Source organism: Diorhabda carinulata, chromosome 5, assembly GCF_026250575.1.
Source record: "Diorhabda carinulata isolate Delta chromosome 5, icDioCari1.1, whole genome shotgun sequence".
Lineage (NCBI taxonomy): Eukaryota > Metazoa > Arthropoda > Insecta > Coleoptera > Chrysomelidae > Diorhabda > Diorhabda carinulata.
In genome coordinates this window covers 31,263,248-31,280,793 of record NC_079464.1, presented here as the reverse complement: position 1 = coordinate 31,280,793, position 17,546 = coordinate 31,263,248, and the positions used below count along the sequence as shown (strand labels likewise).

At 29.5% G+C, this 17,546-nt stretch overlaps 3 protein-coding genes across 4 annotated transcripts; 1 reads left to right on the top strand and 2 right to left on the bottom strand.

The window, feature by feature from the left end:
- Nucleotides 1-418: 418 nt before the first annotated feature.
- Nucleotides 419-6,453, bottom strand: LOC130893769 (zinc finger protein 25-like). Its single transcript, XM_057800124.1, has 6 exons — nt 5,829-6,453; nt 5,490-5,777; nt 5,189-5,435; nt 4,035-4,499; nt 3,717-3,986; nt 419-2,978 (listed from the first exon to the last, which is right to left on the bottom strand). Exons 1-6 carry the CDS (start codon nt 6,168-6,170, stop codon nt 2,665-2,667), a joined length of 1,926 nt encoding a protein of 641 aa, XP_057656107.1. The 5' UTR covers nt 6,171-6,453; the 3' UTR covers nt 419-2,664.
- Nucleotides 6,454-6,647: 194 nt separating this feature from the next.
- LOC130893767 (centrosomal protein of 104 kDa) lies at nt 6,648-15,298 on the top strand. 2 transcript variants are annotated; one of them, XR_009059244.1, is made up of 13 exons: nt 6,648-6,814; nt 6,867-7,031; nt 7,086-7,309; nt 7,364-7,574; nt 9,232-9,751; nt 9,812-10,159; nt 10,215-10,352; nt 11,311-11,442; nt 11,545-11,758; nt 13,344-13,669; nt 13,722-13,969; nt 14,052-14,300; nt 14,827-15,298. XR_009059244.1 is itself a non-coding variant. In XM_057800119.1 (12 exons), the coding sequence occupies exons 1-12, from the start codon at nt 6,775-6,777 to the stop codon at nt 14,207-14,209; spliced, it is 2,724 nt and encodes a 907-aa protein (XP_057656102.1). In that variant the 5' UTR covers nt 6,648-6,774; the 3' UTR covers nt 14,210-15,298. The 2 variants fall into 2 exon arrangements, 1 of the variants encoding a protein (XP_057656102.1); XM_057800119.1 differs by having other exon boundaries at nt 14,052-15,298.
- Nucleotides 15,299-16,384: 1,086 nt separating this feature from the next.
- Nucleotides 16,385-17,458, bottom strand: LOC130893784 (cell cycle checkpoint protein RAD1-like). The gene is made up of 4 exons (XM_057800157.1): nt 17,326-17,458; nt 17,032-17,273; nt 16,749-16,977; nt 16,385-16,695 (listed from the first exon to the last, which is right to left on the bottom strand). Exons 1-4 carry the CDS (start codon nt 17,395-17,397, stop codon nt 16,450-16,452), a joined length of 789 nt encoding a protein of 262 aa, XP_057656140.1. The 5' UTR covers nt 17,398-17,458; the 3' UTR covers nt 16,385-16,449.
- Nucleotides 17,459-17,546: the final 88 nt, after the last annotated feature.

Here is a 17,546-nt window from a genome sequence, read left to right as displayed (position 1 = left end):
GTTATTTTTTTTAATTAATCAGGTTTTATGGATCAATTTGTTTCTCTTATTGAAATTTTGCGTGAAAATAATATTTAACATTGAAAAATATCATTTATCATTAATCGATTTAATGGAATCGAACTAAATCAAACAGATTGACGATGAGATTTGTCAGTAATCGAAAGTGTACAAATAAAGAAGTAATTTCGCAGACGTCAATGACAAAATATTTAGTTTAACGAAAAATAAGAGAAAATAAAGGCACTTACCGTATGTTACAAATCACTCAATAAGTTAAGATCCTCAAGAGATTTTACACATTAAACTATTAATTACTGTAAGAAAAACTATTTAATATCAATTATTTCCACCTAACATTGTGTCCACTGTATTAAAGCAAAAATGTGATGAATTTAGAGGAAATAAAGCAAATGAATACGTTAAAAATAATATATTGATATATATTTGAATTTACAATAACGAATAGAAGATATAATAAATCTAATATACCCATAAAAATTATTTTGGAGATAATATTAATTCAAACCCAGTTTAAACTTGTGCTTTATATAAAATAAAAGTATAAATGAATAAATCAACAACTAACGTAAGTAAATACTACTTTAAATTTATATATTTATAATTTAAATATTCATATTTCAAATCATATACCTGCAACTTTTTTTAAAATTACATAAACGCCATTAGACTCTCTAGTCTTTTGAGCATAAATCCGTATGTATAATTTAGTAGTTATTTGCATAGATCTTCGATTTCTCAAATTTGTTTTTAATCTGGAGTGTTTTGAATGTAAATAGAAACCAAAAGTTTTCATAATTCAGTATAAAACCATGTTTTTAATGGGTTATTACGAATAATTACACTGGAAAAACTGTATTAAGTTTAATTTTAAAACTGAAATATGGAAAATAACAAAATATTGTATTGCCAGTTGTAAATATTGGTAATTGTAGTTAATCTTTGTTTATTGTCATTATAATATCAGTTTTTAGTTGATTTTTCAATCCTAATGATATGTTTGTTAATACATGATATTCGTTTTGTATTTATTGCTCATTAATATCCGTTTAAATATAATTTATCAATGATTCATTAAAATATTATAGGATTTTAACGAAATAACCAAAAAATTAGTGATTTTTTTAGATCATACTGTATATAGTTTTGTTTTAAGTTGCAAGTATTTATAAATATACACAATATACTGTAACTAAGATAATTATGCCCCAAATATAATAAATATAAATAAAATCTTTAAAATATAAATGCGTAGTAGTATTTTTTGCACTTTGTTAACAAATTAGTAAAAAATTGCTTTTGTAAAAAAATAACATGATGAAAATGATAAAAAGACTCATCCTCACCGAAGTGAGTTGATAATTTTCATTTTAAATTTGGCATAGTACCAATAACAAGAAAATCATTTTTCTGTCAACAATTTATCTATTAAATATTTTGTAAAAGTTTTTATTTTAGAATAAGACTAATATAACGTTTATCTTTTCAATATAAATGAAAATAAATAAATTTACACAGTAATTTTCGATAAATTCTATAGAATAAAATAATAAAGTCATTAGAAAGTCATTTAACAAATTTATCAACATTTTAATCACCCAATGTTGTCAATAAGCTACTAATGATCTACAATGTTTAAAATTTGTTATAGTACGAGAAAATTCCATCTAAAATTGACATACTAAACATTGTTGATCATGTCAATATATTTCGAGAATTAAAAACCATAATAAAGTTATTTGCAGAAAGTAATCAAGATCAATCATATTTTAAACTTGTTATAGCCAGAGAAAATTCAAATTTTTAATGTCTTTGACTTGAAATTACCAAATCGGGCTAGAGACACTCATTAGATGATTCAAGCAACACTTTTAATCATTTAAGATCATTTTTTACACACTCATGATAATCTAGAAGGGTTTTAATTTGTTATAGTCCGAGAAAATTCGATGGAAATACAAATAATGATGCTAGTTGACTCGAAATTATATAAAAGTGCTGCGGAGAGTAATTAAAAGAATCAGAAAAATATATTCAATTACCTAAGATCCATTTTTATGATCTATGAAGTTTAAAATTCAATATAGTCAGAGAAAATTCTTTGAAAATTCAAATTTTGAAAGTCTTTTACTTGAAATTACCAAGTCGGGCTAGAGACAATCAATAAATGATTCAAGCAACACTTTCAATCATTTAAGATCATTTTTTACACACTCATGATGATCTAGAAGGGTTTTAATTTGTTATAGTCCGAGAAAATTCGTTAGAAATACAAATAATGATGCTAGTTGACTCAAAATTATATAAAAGTGTTGCGGAGAGTAATTAAACGAATCAGAAAAATATATTCAATTACCTAAGATCCATTTTTATGATCTATGAAGTTTAAAATTCAATATAGTCAGAGAAAATTAGGATTTTAATTTGTTATAGTCCGAGAAAATTCGTTGAAAATTCAGTCGTTGTCTCATAATTGATATAAAATCGCATAATACATAAACTTTTTATAGTACGAGAAAATTTCTTTAAAAACTGACACGATTTTTATAGTCCGGGAAAATTTTTTATATTTCGAAAAAATCATATAATCGAAAAAAAAATGAAAATTTACTCACTAGTTCAGACGCATTCGACACACAAAAATCAATCGGAAAAATCGATTTTAAAAATCGATCTGCATTTTTTAAGATGATGAGTCATATTACTCTTTTGTATGAACGTTTTCAAACAATATTCGCATTCGTACGGCCTCTGTCCCGTATGTCCTCTCAAATGCAATCTGAGAACGTCTTTTCTTGAAAATCTATCGCCGCAAATTTCGCATTTGAAGTTTTTCTCTTTGGTATGCGTCTTGGTATGACGAGTGAGATCGTTTCGCTTTATAAACGTCTTCGGACACAAACCGCAAGCGTACGGGCGATAATTCAAATGAATTTTCATATGACCGTTCAGCAAACCTGAAATAACGGTCACACCATGACATATTGAGCGCCTTTTTGACATCCGTAACGAGGTTAAAAGTTAGGTTAAGTTATTGATTAAGTATATTAAAAAAGAAGACTGCCAAACGTCATATTTATTCGAGATAAACCCGTGACAGCATTAAAAGTTAGGTTAAGTTATTAGTTTTGTTGATAATTGTCTTGATTTCAAGTTTTTTTCACCAAAAATTTTCTTTATCAAAATATTACTTGACATTGACAATTTGCATAATTATATTAATCGATATATCAACTACAAGAACGTGTATAAAAAAGAAGACTGCTAAATGTCATATTTAACGTAGTTGTCAGTACGTATATCAAAAAAAAGAAGACTGCTAAACGTCACCTTCATTTTATGTATCTAAATCGTTTTGATCTTGGATCTTTTCCGTTTTAAAATTAGTTTTTTTTTTTAATATCTTAACAAATTTGACGTTTCGACTACTTTGAGTCTTTATCAAAATAATTATTCGAAATAAATCCGTGACAGTATTAAAAATTTGGTTACCGATTTTCTGTAGCTGCCAGCGAAGAACGTATATAAAAAAGAAGACTGCTAAATGTCATATTTCCCCAGCTAAATCCGTGACAGTATTAAAAGTTAAACTTATAAAATTCGTGTAGTTGTCCTAATGTATATTAAAAAAGAAGACTGTCAAACGTCGTATTTATTAGAGATAGCATTGAAAGGTAGGTTAAGTGTTTACTTACCTTTATAACGAAACGATTTGTCACAAACTGTACATTTAAACGTATCTTCCCTATTGTGCACCCTCATGTGAGATGTCAACGACGTTTTGGAAGGACACACTTTATCGCAAATATTACAAACACACCTCGATTTAACGACAATTTTTTTCTTGTATTGACGCCTTTTCCGGATAGCAATTTCCTTTTTATGTACACCGACGTAATGGCTTTTCAGATAATCTGCTCGAGAGAAGCTTTTCAGACAAATCTCGCACGTGTGGGCTTTATAACCTATAAAAAATCAGTTATAACCGGTTTTTTCGAGTGTCGTGAACTCACCGGTGTGTATGGTGCAATGTTTGATCAAATTTCCTTTAAAACTGAATCGCCAGCTGCAAACCGCGCATTGGTAGGGCTTCTCGCCGGTGTGGGACCGCAAGTGGCTGGTCAAGTCGCTCTTTTTACAAAACGTTTTCGTACAATAGGCACAATTTAATTTTTCTTTTTGCGTATGTTTTAGCAATAGAGATTTTTTGGAATGCGTCGAGCCGCATTTTTTGCATCTGTATCGATTTTTCGAAATGTCTTTGTGGGTTTTTAAATGTTTGATGTAGACGGTTTTGGTGGGAAACCTTCTAGGGCAAATTTTACATTTTATAGGGAATTGTTTGGTCGAATGGTTTCTGTAATGTTGTAAATACTCTTTTTGTTTGATGAAATATTCACCGCAGAAAATACAAGCTACACAAGCTTTACCAAAATGAGCTTCGGTGTGTTTGTCTTTTTGATATATCGAAGAAAAATCTAAAAAAAAAGTTATTTCTCTGGATATCGATACTATCGGTAAAATTAATTTTAGGTATTGAACTGTTAGACTCAAAAACGCAGAAACATAACGAAAATTTGGGGATGTTTACTCAAATTACCTTTCTTTGTTAGGTGGTGAACGTGAATTTGAAGATTTTTGATTGTGTTTTCAATTAAAGGAGACCTACGAGGGTAATTTGAAGAGTTTCTCAACCTGAAGATGTTTTGTTTCTTTTTCAAGTCTTGAATTGATTTCACACAATCCTCGTAGTCCCCTTTGATTTGAAATTAATAGTAAAACAGTGAAAATCTTGACTATAAAACCGATAATATATAAAAAACTTCAATTTTGAGAGAAAGTGTTTTTATTTTAAGTTGTGAAAACATTTTTGTTAAATTTTTTTTTCGATTTGTTTGTTTTTCTGTTGAGATTAAAAAAAAAGTAAAAATCCTATTCAATTACTCTTAAAAAAGTCACCAACAATTATATGTGAATAAGTGCATTCACATGAATATTCAAAGCCCTAAAACTAATATGAGTTTCCATTTTTTCATTCCCATAACTTTTTTCATAAAAAATAAAAAAAAATCCATAAAAATCTGATAATTTTTCAATTTTTTAGAACCAAAAAACGAGGGGGCTACGATAGTATAAAATTACCCCAAAAATATTCAAGGATACATACATTTAAGGCACACTTGGCATTTAAAAGGCTTGGCGACTTTTTTTAAAAAACATTTCCAAAATTGGGCAACAAATTTCGTTTGATATCTGCACCTCAACCTTCGTTTCAAATGATTCAATAACCCGCCGGTAGTTTCAAAAGATCTGTTACAAACAGAACAATGAATTGGTATATTTTCTTCGTAATTATATTGGAGACCTTCATCTCCAATCTCCATTTTTAAGACATTTTCAGAACACTCGCCATCCTATAAGAAACAAAAACTCAAAATTAAAAAAATTATTATTGCCAAGCTCCTTACTTCGATAACTTCCCCTGTACTTTCAGTTTCATCAAAAAATTCAGTCTTAACTTCAGGAGTCTCTTCAAATATATCATCTACATCATTAATTTCTTCCTTAATTTCTATTTTTAAAGCTTCGTTTGATTTGACATGATCACACAGATTTTCCTTTATTATTTCTTGTTTTATTGTTACTACATGTTTCATTGATTGTTCATTGTTTTTTATTATGTCTATAAAAGTCGAGGTTTCCTCTAATATGTTAAGGCACTTATAACAAATGTTTGTAGAACAATTAAATATCGGCTGAAATTGTTAAACATAATTATTAGTATTTAAATTTATAGTTTGATATACCTGAAAATCTGTTATCTTTTGAAAAACGTCTGATAGATGTTGCGGAAATTTAGTCATAGTATTTGAATCAAAACAAAATTCGCAGCAAGATTCTTTTTTGAAAAATTCGAGTTGACAGTGGTTTTTAAACGAATAAATAAAATTCGAAATCAATTCCAGTTTTCGACTACATGTTATACAAAATGTAAAATTGCGTAATCTCACTCGTTTACCACTTAACTTAATGAATATTTCGTATAAAAACTCATTTTCCTTAATAACCTGTAGATTATCTTGTTGTAAACAAACACAACATATATCACTGTTTAATTTAAAAAACGATTTTTTTTCACTAATATCCATCTTAAATTTCAAATTTATTTGGCAAAATGGGCGGATATGTTATTTTTCATTATTTTATCCGATAAATAAACTTTACTTAATGACGAAAATAAAAAATAATTTTGACATTTTCACACAATTAATAACCTAACAATTGACAATTAGTTCTTCTTTTTTATAATATAATTTTTATGCAATAACTCATTATAATATAATCAATAAGTATATAAGAATTGAATATTATTTCAATTGGAAAATATAACAAAAACGTCTGTTAATAATATTAATCTCGAATTTGTTGTTAGCGATGTAAGCAAAAAACGACAGACACCTTTTACGAAAAAAAGAAGAATTATGTAGCAATAAACTTTATTTTTATATTTGTATTTGTATAAGATTATGTATTTGTAAATAAACTTATAATTAAATAAATTATTATAATATAATTAAATTGAGTTATTTTTGTCGTTTTACAACTTTCACATTGAGCATGGCGCGCGCATAAAAGAATATACATATACAAAAATCAATAAACAGCCATACTCTAAAATAAGAAAATGTTTCATGTGTAGTTATAGAAATAATCGATATTATATACACAAAATGGTTTAAAACAGAACATAAAATGCCCAAACCTGTTCATTTCACTGCAATATATGCAACAAGTAAGTAAATCTAATTATTCAAAAAACGATTTCCATACTTATGAAATTCTAGGCGAGGATGCCAAATACCGATACGCAGAATTAAATACTCACGGCCCAATAATTAAAGGATGGCAATCGGAAAAGAATTGTCAATATCCCCAAGAAATAATACTCAAATTAGATACGAGATGCGAAATGAGCAAAATTCAAATTTTATCCCACCAATTTATGATACGTAAGCAAATATATATTAAAACAATTCTTAACATTAATTTTATTATAATTTCAGCTTCGAAAGTTGAATTATTTCTAAACAACGACGATATAGACATAATTAAAGACGTGGCCAACATAAATTGGGAATATTTAGGTTATATAACATTATCTACGAACGAAAGTACCGAATTTAAAAGTAGGGAACTGAAATCGGCCAGTGTACCGAAAAAAAACGTAACATTCCTTAAAATTAATCTACTTAATAACCACTTTAATTGTTTAAACGAATACAACCAGGTTAGTAAATAAAACAATTATTTTTTTTTCATAAATTTATTTTAAATTTTTTAGGTTAGCCTTATAGCTATAAATATTCTTGGTAAGGATATAAATTTTCAACGTCCTACCAATTCTGATAGTGACGAAGGAAAAATATTCGATATTCTAAACGACCCTGATTATTATTCTCCTTACGATGATTTGGCCTTTTTGATGTATGTCGATGTAGATGTTGCCAAAATTATAAAAGAGATGGAGATTAAGAAACATTTGGCTGTGATACGTAAGTTATACATCTACATTATAACTACTTGATAATACTTTATCTATGTTGTGAACCGCGAACGGTATATAGTACTCTGGTGTAGCTCGTTTTATTTTGTTCGCGTTTGTCTATGTTACGAGAACTGTAGAAAATTTGTGGTTGTAAATATAGTTACTGCAGAATATCATATTTCATGTATGATGTTTTAACCTCCAATTTAATAAAAACATACCCACTTTACTTAGCTGTAAATAAAATCGAATGTACGTCACAAAAAAAGTCGAGCTGAAACCCAATGATCACAAATATCTATGGATTTAAATGTATGTATTCTTTTTCCTCTATATAAAAATATTATCTATGATTTCTCTTGTCAAAAACCAATAAAATGAAGCTTTGTTCGTGGGTGTGATTCCGATCGGTCCCTACATTCGGAATCAGACTTACGAACAAAGCTTAAGTTTTGTCTATAAAGTTTCGTATTTTGAGGTTATATTTGTTATTTTCTCGTGGTTGAATTCACAGTTTGTTGTTTTTTTTATTGTAGTGATATTTATTGTGCTTTCTGCAGTGCTGTTTCTTTATATTCGTATAGTTTTTTGAACTTATTATAAGTAAAAATAGTAAGGTAAGTTTGTGTCTTGTAAACCTTATTATTTATTAATAAGCGTATGCTGGTGTTTCATTATGATGTAAAATTTTGTTTATAACAAAAACTAAGATCAGTTTCTGATATTATCAATTAACAATTGAAAAATAGGCGACTAAAAAGCAATTATTACAATTTAAAAGGAAGCAAAACCACAAAAAAAATAAATAAAACAGTTAATTTGTATACTTTTCTAGTTGTTTTGCACTCTAATACATTTTTTATTATCGTTTTGCTAATTCTTTTACTAAATAAACAAATGAAAATAGAGAAATTCATGAAACAGTTTATATAAATATAAAAAAACAAATTTTGAGAGTTGAAAACAGGTAAATCTTATCATTATAATGATTTTATTACCAAATATGGAGCAAAAAACGACTCGGGCTACAGCCCTACAGCTACTGGTAAACAAAAACGGAACTTTTGCTTTTTCCTATTTTTTGATATTAGTTTTTCAGTTTTTAAACTACAAATTAAAGAATGCAACTTAAAAATTGAAAGTAGGCGAACTCAAACTAATTTGAATTTAAATTCAAGTGGAACTACAAAGTACCAGGGTCTTTCGACTTATTTTTTAACTTAATTTTAATTTTGGCCGCATAAATAACCAACTATCCTTTTTATACTTTTTTGCTATAGTGCTAATTAGGGGTAAATGACCCTTACAATAATTCTACCTGAAAATGAACACAAGTGTTAAAGAGCCCAGAGAAACGCGAGGAGCTACTAGCCCCAAATTAACTCCAGCCCACCCTACGATTTGCCAAAGGACACGTTAATCGGACTGAGACGAAGAATGGGGACTCCGTTCTCTTTTCAGGCGATAGAAGAGGACGAGAATACCTGGAGAACGTGGCTTTTGGAGGAGGTTCCCTGTTGGGATAGGGATAAGCTTCCTTTTCGTTTGATATTTTTCCTTTGCCAAAAAATAACTGAATTCATTATAAAGTTAAGACTAATGCTACAGATTGTTTGTATTCCAATATAAAATATGTACGATTGGATTTTATTGTTTACTCGTAGATGAGAGATTTGAATACGCTAGAAAATTAAAAATCACCATGACGAAATTACGGGTGGCTGGGGAAAAGTTGGCTAAATACGAGCTCGAAAAGAAATACGCTATAGATGTAGAGGATTACGAAAAAGCTAGACACAAGAAGAACCAAATGGAACAATTCAGATCCGAAATATACGAGGAATTATGTATAGAACAATTGATGGAATATAACGGGGTATGTCGAAAAAATGATGAATACCAAGAAGAAATCGATTCGCAAAATAAAAATTTGTTATCTCCGGTATTAACAAAAGGTTATTCTGATAAAGATAGAAGATCCGTATCTCCTCACTTGAACAGTCAGATATCACCTCTACACACAACGAAACACCAAAGTCCCAAAACTGGATCCCCAAATACGGGAAGCCCTACAAATATACACAGTAGAGGAGGTTCTTTTAGACGCAGGAATAAATCTGCCGGAGCTATAGTCAAGTCTACATATGAGATGTACGAGGAAAAACCGTTACCTGCCTTAAGACAGTAAGTAAACATTTTTTTTAGTGTACAATTCTATTATATTATATGATTCGTGTGTTCAAGTTCCCAAACTAATGAATTTCTGAGAGAATGCCACTTGGAACCCGACCATAAAGTAACATCCAAACTCACGGAAAGGGAAAAAAAACAAGCTGCACTTCCAATTCTGTTATTCGGAAACGATTTAGTGGAAAAATTCTATTCGAAACATTATTGCGATAAGGAAGACGGTTTGAATAGCCTCAAAGACGAACTTCTCACTTACGACACCAACAAATTGCACGTACCCAATAAAATAGCGAGAGGCGCCATCTTTTTGTTACACAGAGCGTTACGCGATAAAGTTTTCTCGGTGTATAATCTGGCTAATGAAGTTATTCGATTGTTTTTTGTGCAGTTTGTGCCGGGGAGGTGAGATATTGTTTCTGCTACGTTTTAGAAGTGGAAATGATGTTTTTATTTACAGGGTGACTCAAGCTGAAGTCGCTAGGAGTGTGGATAAGTTGTTGCCGGAACTTTTGACGAAATCCGGCGATACTAGTCAAAGGATTAACCAAATGGCGGTACATACTATATTGACAATGGCGGATTGTAAAAGTGTAAGGTAAGTGACCAAATTTTTTAATTAAAAAAAAATAAATCTTTTAATATCTAGTGTTATGATTTCCGTTTATTTTATAATTTAAATAGAATAGAATTAGTTGAAAATATAAAGTAGTCAATTACTAATCAACACTAAGCATTGTAACCATAGAAAAATTTGAAAAAACTGCTTCAAACATATTTTTAAAATTAATTAAAACATCGCGGATGCCCCCCGTATAACAACGACTTGTTTAATTAAATAGCAAAGCGTAGAAAGGTGTTAGTTTTACATCGTTGTCATATTGTAATTTTTTTCTAGTTATTGGCTTAAAATGAATCAAAGAAATTATTTATAATATAACCTTAAATTTTGATATTCACTTGTTAACATTGAAAATACGTAGTTTATTTTAAAAACTTTTTATTACTTACATCTTTCACGAAGTATTCCATGCTCATTATATTTTATAAAGTAATTTCTCATGAAATTGTCCAATTTTGACAACAATAAATCTTGCAACAACTTTTCCCCAAATACACGAGTAATTATTTCAATTTCGATTTATGTAACTTGTGTTCAGTAGGTATTATGAATCATTTCAGAATGACGTCATTGACAGTTCGGCCATCTTCCTCAAACGACACACAATCTTATTAGAATACTTATTGTAAACATTGTCGAGTTTTTCATTTTAAAATTCTTAATCAATATTTTTAAGACTTCAATTAATTGAGAACTGCAGATAAACCACCTTAAGACTGGTCGAAATTTCTACAAAGCAAACTTAACCTATAAAGTTTCACTTTTATTATTATTATTATTATAAAGCTTTTAACATATGCAACACTGAGCATTGTGGTCACAGAAACAATTCTCAAAGAAATTTCAACGAAAACATTAGGATGTTCATTGAAGTTGATGTATTCCCAGTTCAAAATTGTAGATATTTTGAATGCGTATAGAATTTTTATTACAGAGAACTTCATATTATCCCAGTTCATTTAAGTAGACCAGTGAACAATAGCACCCACCCTAGACTAGCTTTAAGTAGGGCAGAAATGGTAGAACAGCTCATAATTAATCACGGAATTTCCACCGAAAAACAAAGGTAAATGAAACAACAATCATGTGAATTAAAAATCAATTTTTTTCATAAAGAAATTGTCGATTTTCATAATTTTCTTTATGAACATCCAGTTTGTTTTTTCAGCGGTCTAACTTGTAGAACTCTAGCTGAATTTGGTCTAAGCGGTTTACATCATCCAGCGGAACCTGTCAGAAAAGTATCCGAAAGGATTTTAGTGTTGGTATATAGGGTGAACCCGAGATTAGTGAGGAAACAACTACCCCCTGACGATGATATTACGAGAAGAAACTTGTTATATAGACAACTATTTCACGAATTCGATAAAATCGACGTTGAGGTAAGAAAATTTAGATTTTTTTCATATCTAGTTAGAACTAACCTTTAAAATCATTTTTTTAGAATTATTTCTTCATATTATGTAACACTATATTCTATAAATATAAAATTATATTTAATTTCAATTTAAACTTTAGCTTTAAACAGCTGAATTGGAAAATGTTTATACTTTACGTTTTTTTTTATAAATATTTCGTAATATTGATAAAAAATAAATCAAAATTCTTTCACAGTAACATAATTCAATAGTACAAATGATCAAACTTATCTTTTTCATAACCTCCAATAAAATTTGTAAATAGGACGTGAAATAACTATTCAACAATCTTCCCTCTCCACTGGCACTTTTTAAACTGTTTAAATTATTCGATTCTCCTAATATTTGACAACTGACATTTGAATAATCTGTACTGTTTTTGGCGAACGATCTTAATACTTAACTATGTCTATGGTTTATAGAACATGGTTTTTATTCTTTTCTGATAGCACTAACGATAGAACACAAAACTGAATCGTACGAATAACGGTATCTGTTCTATTGGAACAACGTAATCTCTATTACATAGAATCGTTACGTTACCAAGAACGATTCTGAGATGGAACGAACTTTATTTCTATGGTTGTACAAGGCACATAGTGTCACATTTAAAATATTGTAGTACAGTGCCGTATTAAGCTATTGATGCAATTAATAAGAAAATTATCTAATAGAAGCAAATGATGCATCGAATAATTTTAAAAACGTTTAATATTAACGGAATTAATTAATTCGAGAGAAATATCTGAACTTTTATTTAAATTTATATATCTTTGCAACGGGGACTATAATTCCGTATCTACCCGGCTTAGGACCATAATAAAATTTTGGAAATCAGTACTTTCGGTTCGTTTGTTGCACTGTTGAACAAAAGGTATTATTTTTTTTGGGGGGGGGCTATTTTTAGAAAATGTCAAAAAAAGTCAATACTTAATCTTTTTCACGTTTTTACTGGTTCAATTTATATTTAGTTAGGTTAGGAAACGTACCTTATGTTAGGTTATGTTGAATTCCTATAACTCCGTAAAACCGGAAGTACTTATTTCGGCCATCTGAGACCTCGATAAATGGATTCTGGTACATAGAAAACGCCTAATTAGAGCATTCTAAATCGGGCTGATACGGAAGTATTTCCGAAACGAATCTGTAATAGAATTATTCCAGATTGTGGAAAACCAGTACATGGCAACTTGTGACGTGGTTCATTCTACAACGAAAATCTTAAAATTCCCGGTAATATTTTATGAAAAAATTATTTTATTATAAAAATCACATTTTTCCATATTACCAACACCGATTTTGATATATAAAATTCAATTATAAGCACCGTATTTTAGATAAAGCCACAATTACTTATTCAGTTTGTATATTTCTTCTATAATTCACCCTTTTGAATAAAAAATATAACCAGCAGACGATAAATATACTTAAGTACGTCCCTGTTTCATTTCACCGCTCTTTGAACATAGACAAGCGAATTCTGTCCTTGAAATGACCTCAAATACACCAAATCGTTCAGGTTAATTATTTTATTTACCGTAATTTATAGAGAAAAAAAGAAATGCTGGAGAAAAATCGTGTTCTACAACAAACTCAACTCCCTCCTATTAGCCCCGAGCCCGTCCCTGTGGTATTTCAACAAAACGGCAAAATAGAATTGAGCAAATGTCCGAGCGCCAATAACTTGAAAACGATAACTAATGAAGGTTATCAAGTCGATAGCGATCAACAAAAAAGTCACGCTCTAATGAAAAGTCAAAGCGGAACCGCCGTACATACCAACGGAAGTAACGTTACTAACAATGGCCAAAGTTCCAGTTCCGCCAGCGCGATATCTTCTCCTAGTAATACTTCTCAAAAAGAAGAAGAAGAAAAGTAGGAAATCAAACAGTTTTTAACCTTTATATGAATATATAATGTTTTTTAGACACTGCATTTTTTGTAAACAAACCGAAACATCGATATTTTTGGTAAACAATTCGATGAACTCGCACTATTGGCGTTCGTGTCCGATGTTAATCCGTTGCAAAGAATGCAGTCAAGTAGTAGAAGTATCAACTTTAACGGAACATTTGCTAGTGGAGTGTGAACAAAAAGAACGTTACACGCAATGCACCATATGCTCGGAAGCTGTTAAATCTGACAAATTTCAGGAACACCAACCGCATTGTAAAGGTAAACGAGATGGAAATGCGTATTAAGTGAAGGCCATAAAAACTGAATAAAGAAGAAAATAACCTTCGTATTAATGTTGTAGATTTAGCCGAAACTTGTAACAGGTGTCCGCTGTGTCACGAAAATATAGAAATTGTGGAAAATTGTTGGACGAATCATCTTATGGGGCCTAAACCGTGTACGAAAAACGCACGAATAAAAACTTCCAGATTACCCAAGCACGTGAAAATAAAAGGTTGATTGTCATTTGTAACAGTGTTTGATCATTTTCTTATGGAAACCTTGCTGCGGATATGTTTTTATTAAATAATTTCGGTAAAATAACTAACAGGTAGGTGGTAACTCTCATTTTGATCTAATTTCCAAACAAACTGAGAATATTTAAGGAAATGAATCAATTTTTTTCTAATGTTTCACAAAAAGCATTTTATATATATCATACAATGCTGTAATCTGTTGAAAATGATATTTTCTTTCATGTTAAATATATTAATTAGATACATGATTCACTGTTATTAGCAACCAAAAATTCTTGTTTAATAATTTATAGACAAATTTCTGCATAATTACATTTAACGTTTTTATCGATCGTTGGTGATATTTTTACTCGCCCTTCATGAAATACTCATTGTTGATGCAAAAATATTTGATATTTTTCAACAATATTTAGCCTAACTGACAATTTAACTTATAAGTGATACGATTACTTGTTTCAAGTCTTAAAATTGATTAAATACTAGAAATAATTAAAGTTCATCTCTTCCAAACTAAAAATCAACCAAAACAAACTTGTTACCTTTGAAACTGTTGATTATTATACTGTACATTACAATAACGCTGTCTGGTCATTTCTGTAGGTTAAAATTGAGCTCGAAGGACCAAACAGTGAAAACTAAACATCAATTATTTACTATTATCAAGAACTTAATCAAAGGAATGTCTTTTTGACCAGATTTCAGTACAATTTGTATGCCACTAAAAACAGTTGAATAACCGAACTAAAGTTTTCACCACATTAACAAAATCTAAACTAATTCCAATTGTTTTATCAATTTTTCTGTTTAATATCACTATAATTGACTTGATAATAATTTTAATTTATTCATTTTCGGTATGGCAGTAAATAGTAGTTCAAAAATATTTGTAAACGAATTTTTTCTTAAAAAACAATTATAAATACTCATTTCATCACCATTAAATGGGAATATAAATAAAATTCAACAAAACTTTGTGAAATTTGTAAACTAAGTGCAATATTTAAATATTTTCGATTATATATGTTCACCAAAAAATATGTATATTTAGAATATACAATTACCAGCTTAAAAACGTGTTTTATTTCACCCAATTAAAACCCTTCGCCTTAGTAATTGAAAAATAAGTGAAAATAATGAGTTTATTAGACAATGGGTAGAATAAAAGGGCTTAAACTAATATAGAATAACAGAAATCAAACTTACGATTAATCTGCAGAACTTAGACGGTTTTCTTTATCATTGGAACATTATAATTAAGAAAAACTACGCACAATCCACCGAAACAACTTAAGGTTTTAAGTACGTTGATACACTTTATGATGTTCAGACCTCATAATTTATGAAAATTGCACTGTTTGCAATTTGACAGAGAAACTTTTGATAAAACTACATCATCTAAACATTCTCGTTTATCCTAGAAAGGATTTAATCACTGTAATCCTTTTGTTTCATTGAATGCACAACCCCTATATGGATATGAAGAAGTTTTAAGTTCATAGATATATTTTATGAAATTTAAATACCACAATTTAGGTAAGTTTTCCACTAATTGCACAAGTTTTAGTTTAAATTAGAAGCTTATGATGAATTTTTAGCATCTAAACACTCTCCTTCGTCCTTGGAACCCTTCTGACAATGCAATCCTTTTGTTTCGATGAGCTCAACAACCCCTATGTGGACATAAAGGGGTTATAACTTCATAGATACACTTTTTGAAGTTGAAACTCCATAATTTTGAAAAGTGACACGCTCCCCATAAATTGTGTCAACTAATGATGCACCTGCACCTTCTAGACACTCTCCTTCATCCTTGGAACCATTATTACCGTAATCCTTTTGTTTTATTGAGCACAACAACCCCTACATGGGGTTGTAAGTTTGTAAATTCAACTTATGACATTGAAACTTCGTAATTTAAGAATATTGCACTGATTTTTCAGTTTTAATTCAATAAAAACTCGTTTTTCAATAAAACTTTTCACTTTCAAAGACAGTATGAAACTGAATTTATCGTTTCCAGTATGTAGCTTCGATAGAAGATCTTTTCACTCCCGAGTTCTCAGAATAATTCTTATCTTAGCTGTTGATGCAGTTTGTAATAAAGTAATTTGATTCTTAACCATGTATTTTGAGAAATAAAAATATTCAGTCTATAGTATAAGGATTCAACTCTTGGGTAGTGTACAATTTATTATTTGTCATGAAAATGTATCATTAAATCTCTTAATCAGCCAAATATTGAGACGTTACATAATACTCCACGTACATCTGTTTATCATCAGAGGTGATAACAAGTTGCAAGCCAAGTAAACCCGAATCCCCAGTCGAAATACCCACTTTATCTGCGTAAGCCATAACTTTAAGTACCATACGAATATTATTGAAGTAATAAACTGCTGTTGTAGTTTTCTGACACTGAAATAATGTAACAGCATCGGAATTTTTCGAAATACTCACTTCAGATTTTCCCTAAAATCGAAAAATGTTTGTTTGAATAATAAAAAAAACAAAGAAAAACTAACCGCAATTCCTGTTGCTGATAAAGTGAAATAAGGGGGATCGGGACTGAGTTTTATGCTCAATTCATCCGCAGAATTATTTAATCTGTTGAGAAGTTCTGTTAAAATATCGGCTTTTATGACTAATTTATTCACATCGCATCCACCCGCTAAACTAACATCATCAAAATCATCGACGTTCATAGTTCGTATTTCACAATCAATCGTAATATTTTCTTCAATATGATTCATTCTAAAATTGATAAAATCCTTTTTTATAACTTAATTTAAATGTTTGAATACTTACATTATACAGAGCGGCGCACCAACATGAGCATAAGATAATTTAAAACTAGGACTTCCTTCATCTCCGAATATGTTCAATATGTCGACTAATACTTTTAAACTAATTTTAAAAATTATTTCTTCACTTTTATCTACGCTGTAATTAGTAAAAAACGAATTGGGAATGTAAACGGATGTTTCTACGCATTTCATTTCATCTAAAGTTAATTTCAACCCTTCTGCCATAGGGCGTAAAATAACGTACTGGAAATAAATTTTTTAAATTGTAAATAAATTTAAATGAAATATGACTTACATCTTTCATTGTTATCGCTTTTAATACATTGTGTATTATTCGAAAATCCGTAATTTCTGCTGAAAACAACATTGTTTACATTCATATTTAAATCTAACCTCTTTTTTTTCTGTAAACACATGATTCATGAAAATATTTTTCTATTCTCAATAAATAGCTGTCTTACTTTAATTCAATATAACAAACTGAGATAGATTATATTTTATACAATGCGCATGTGC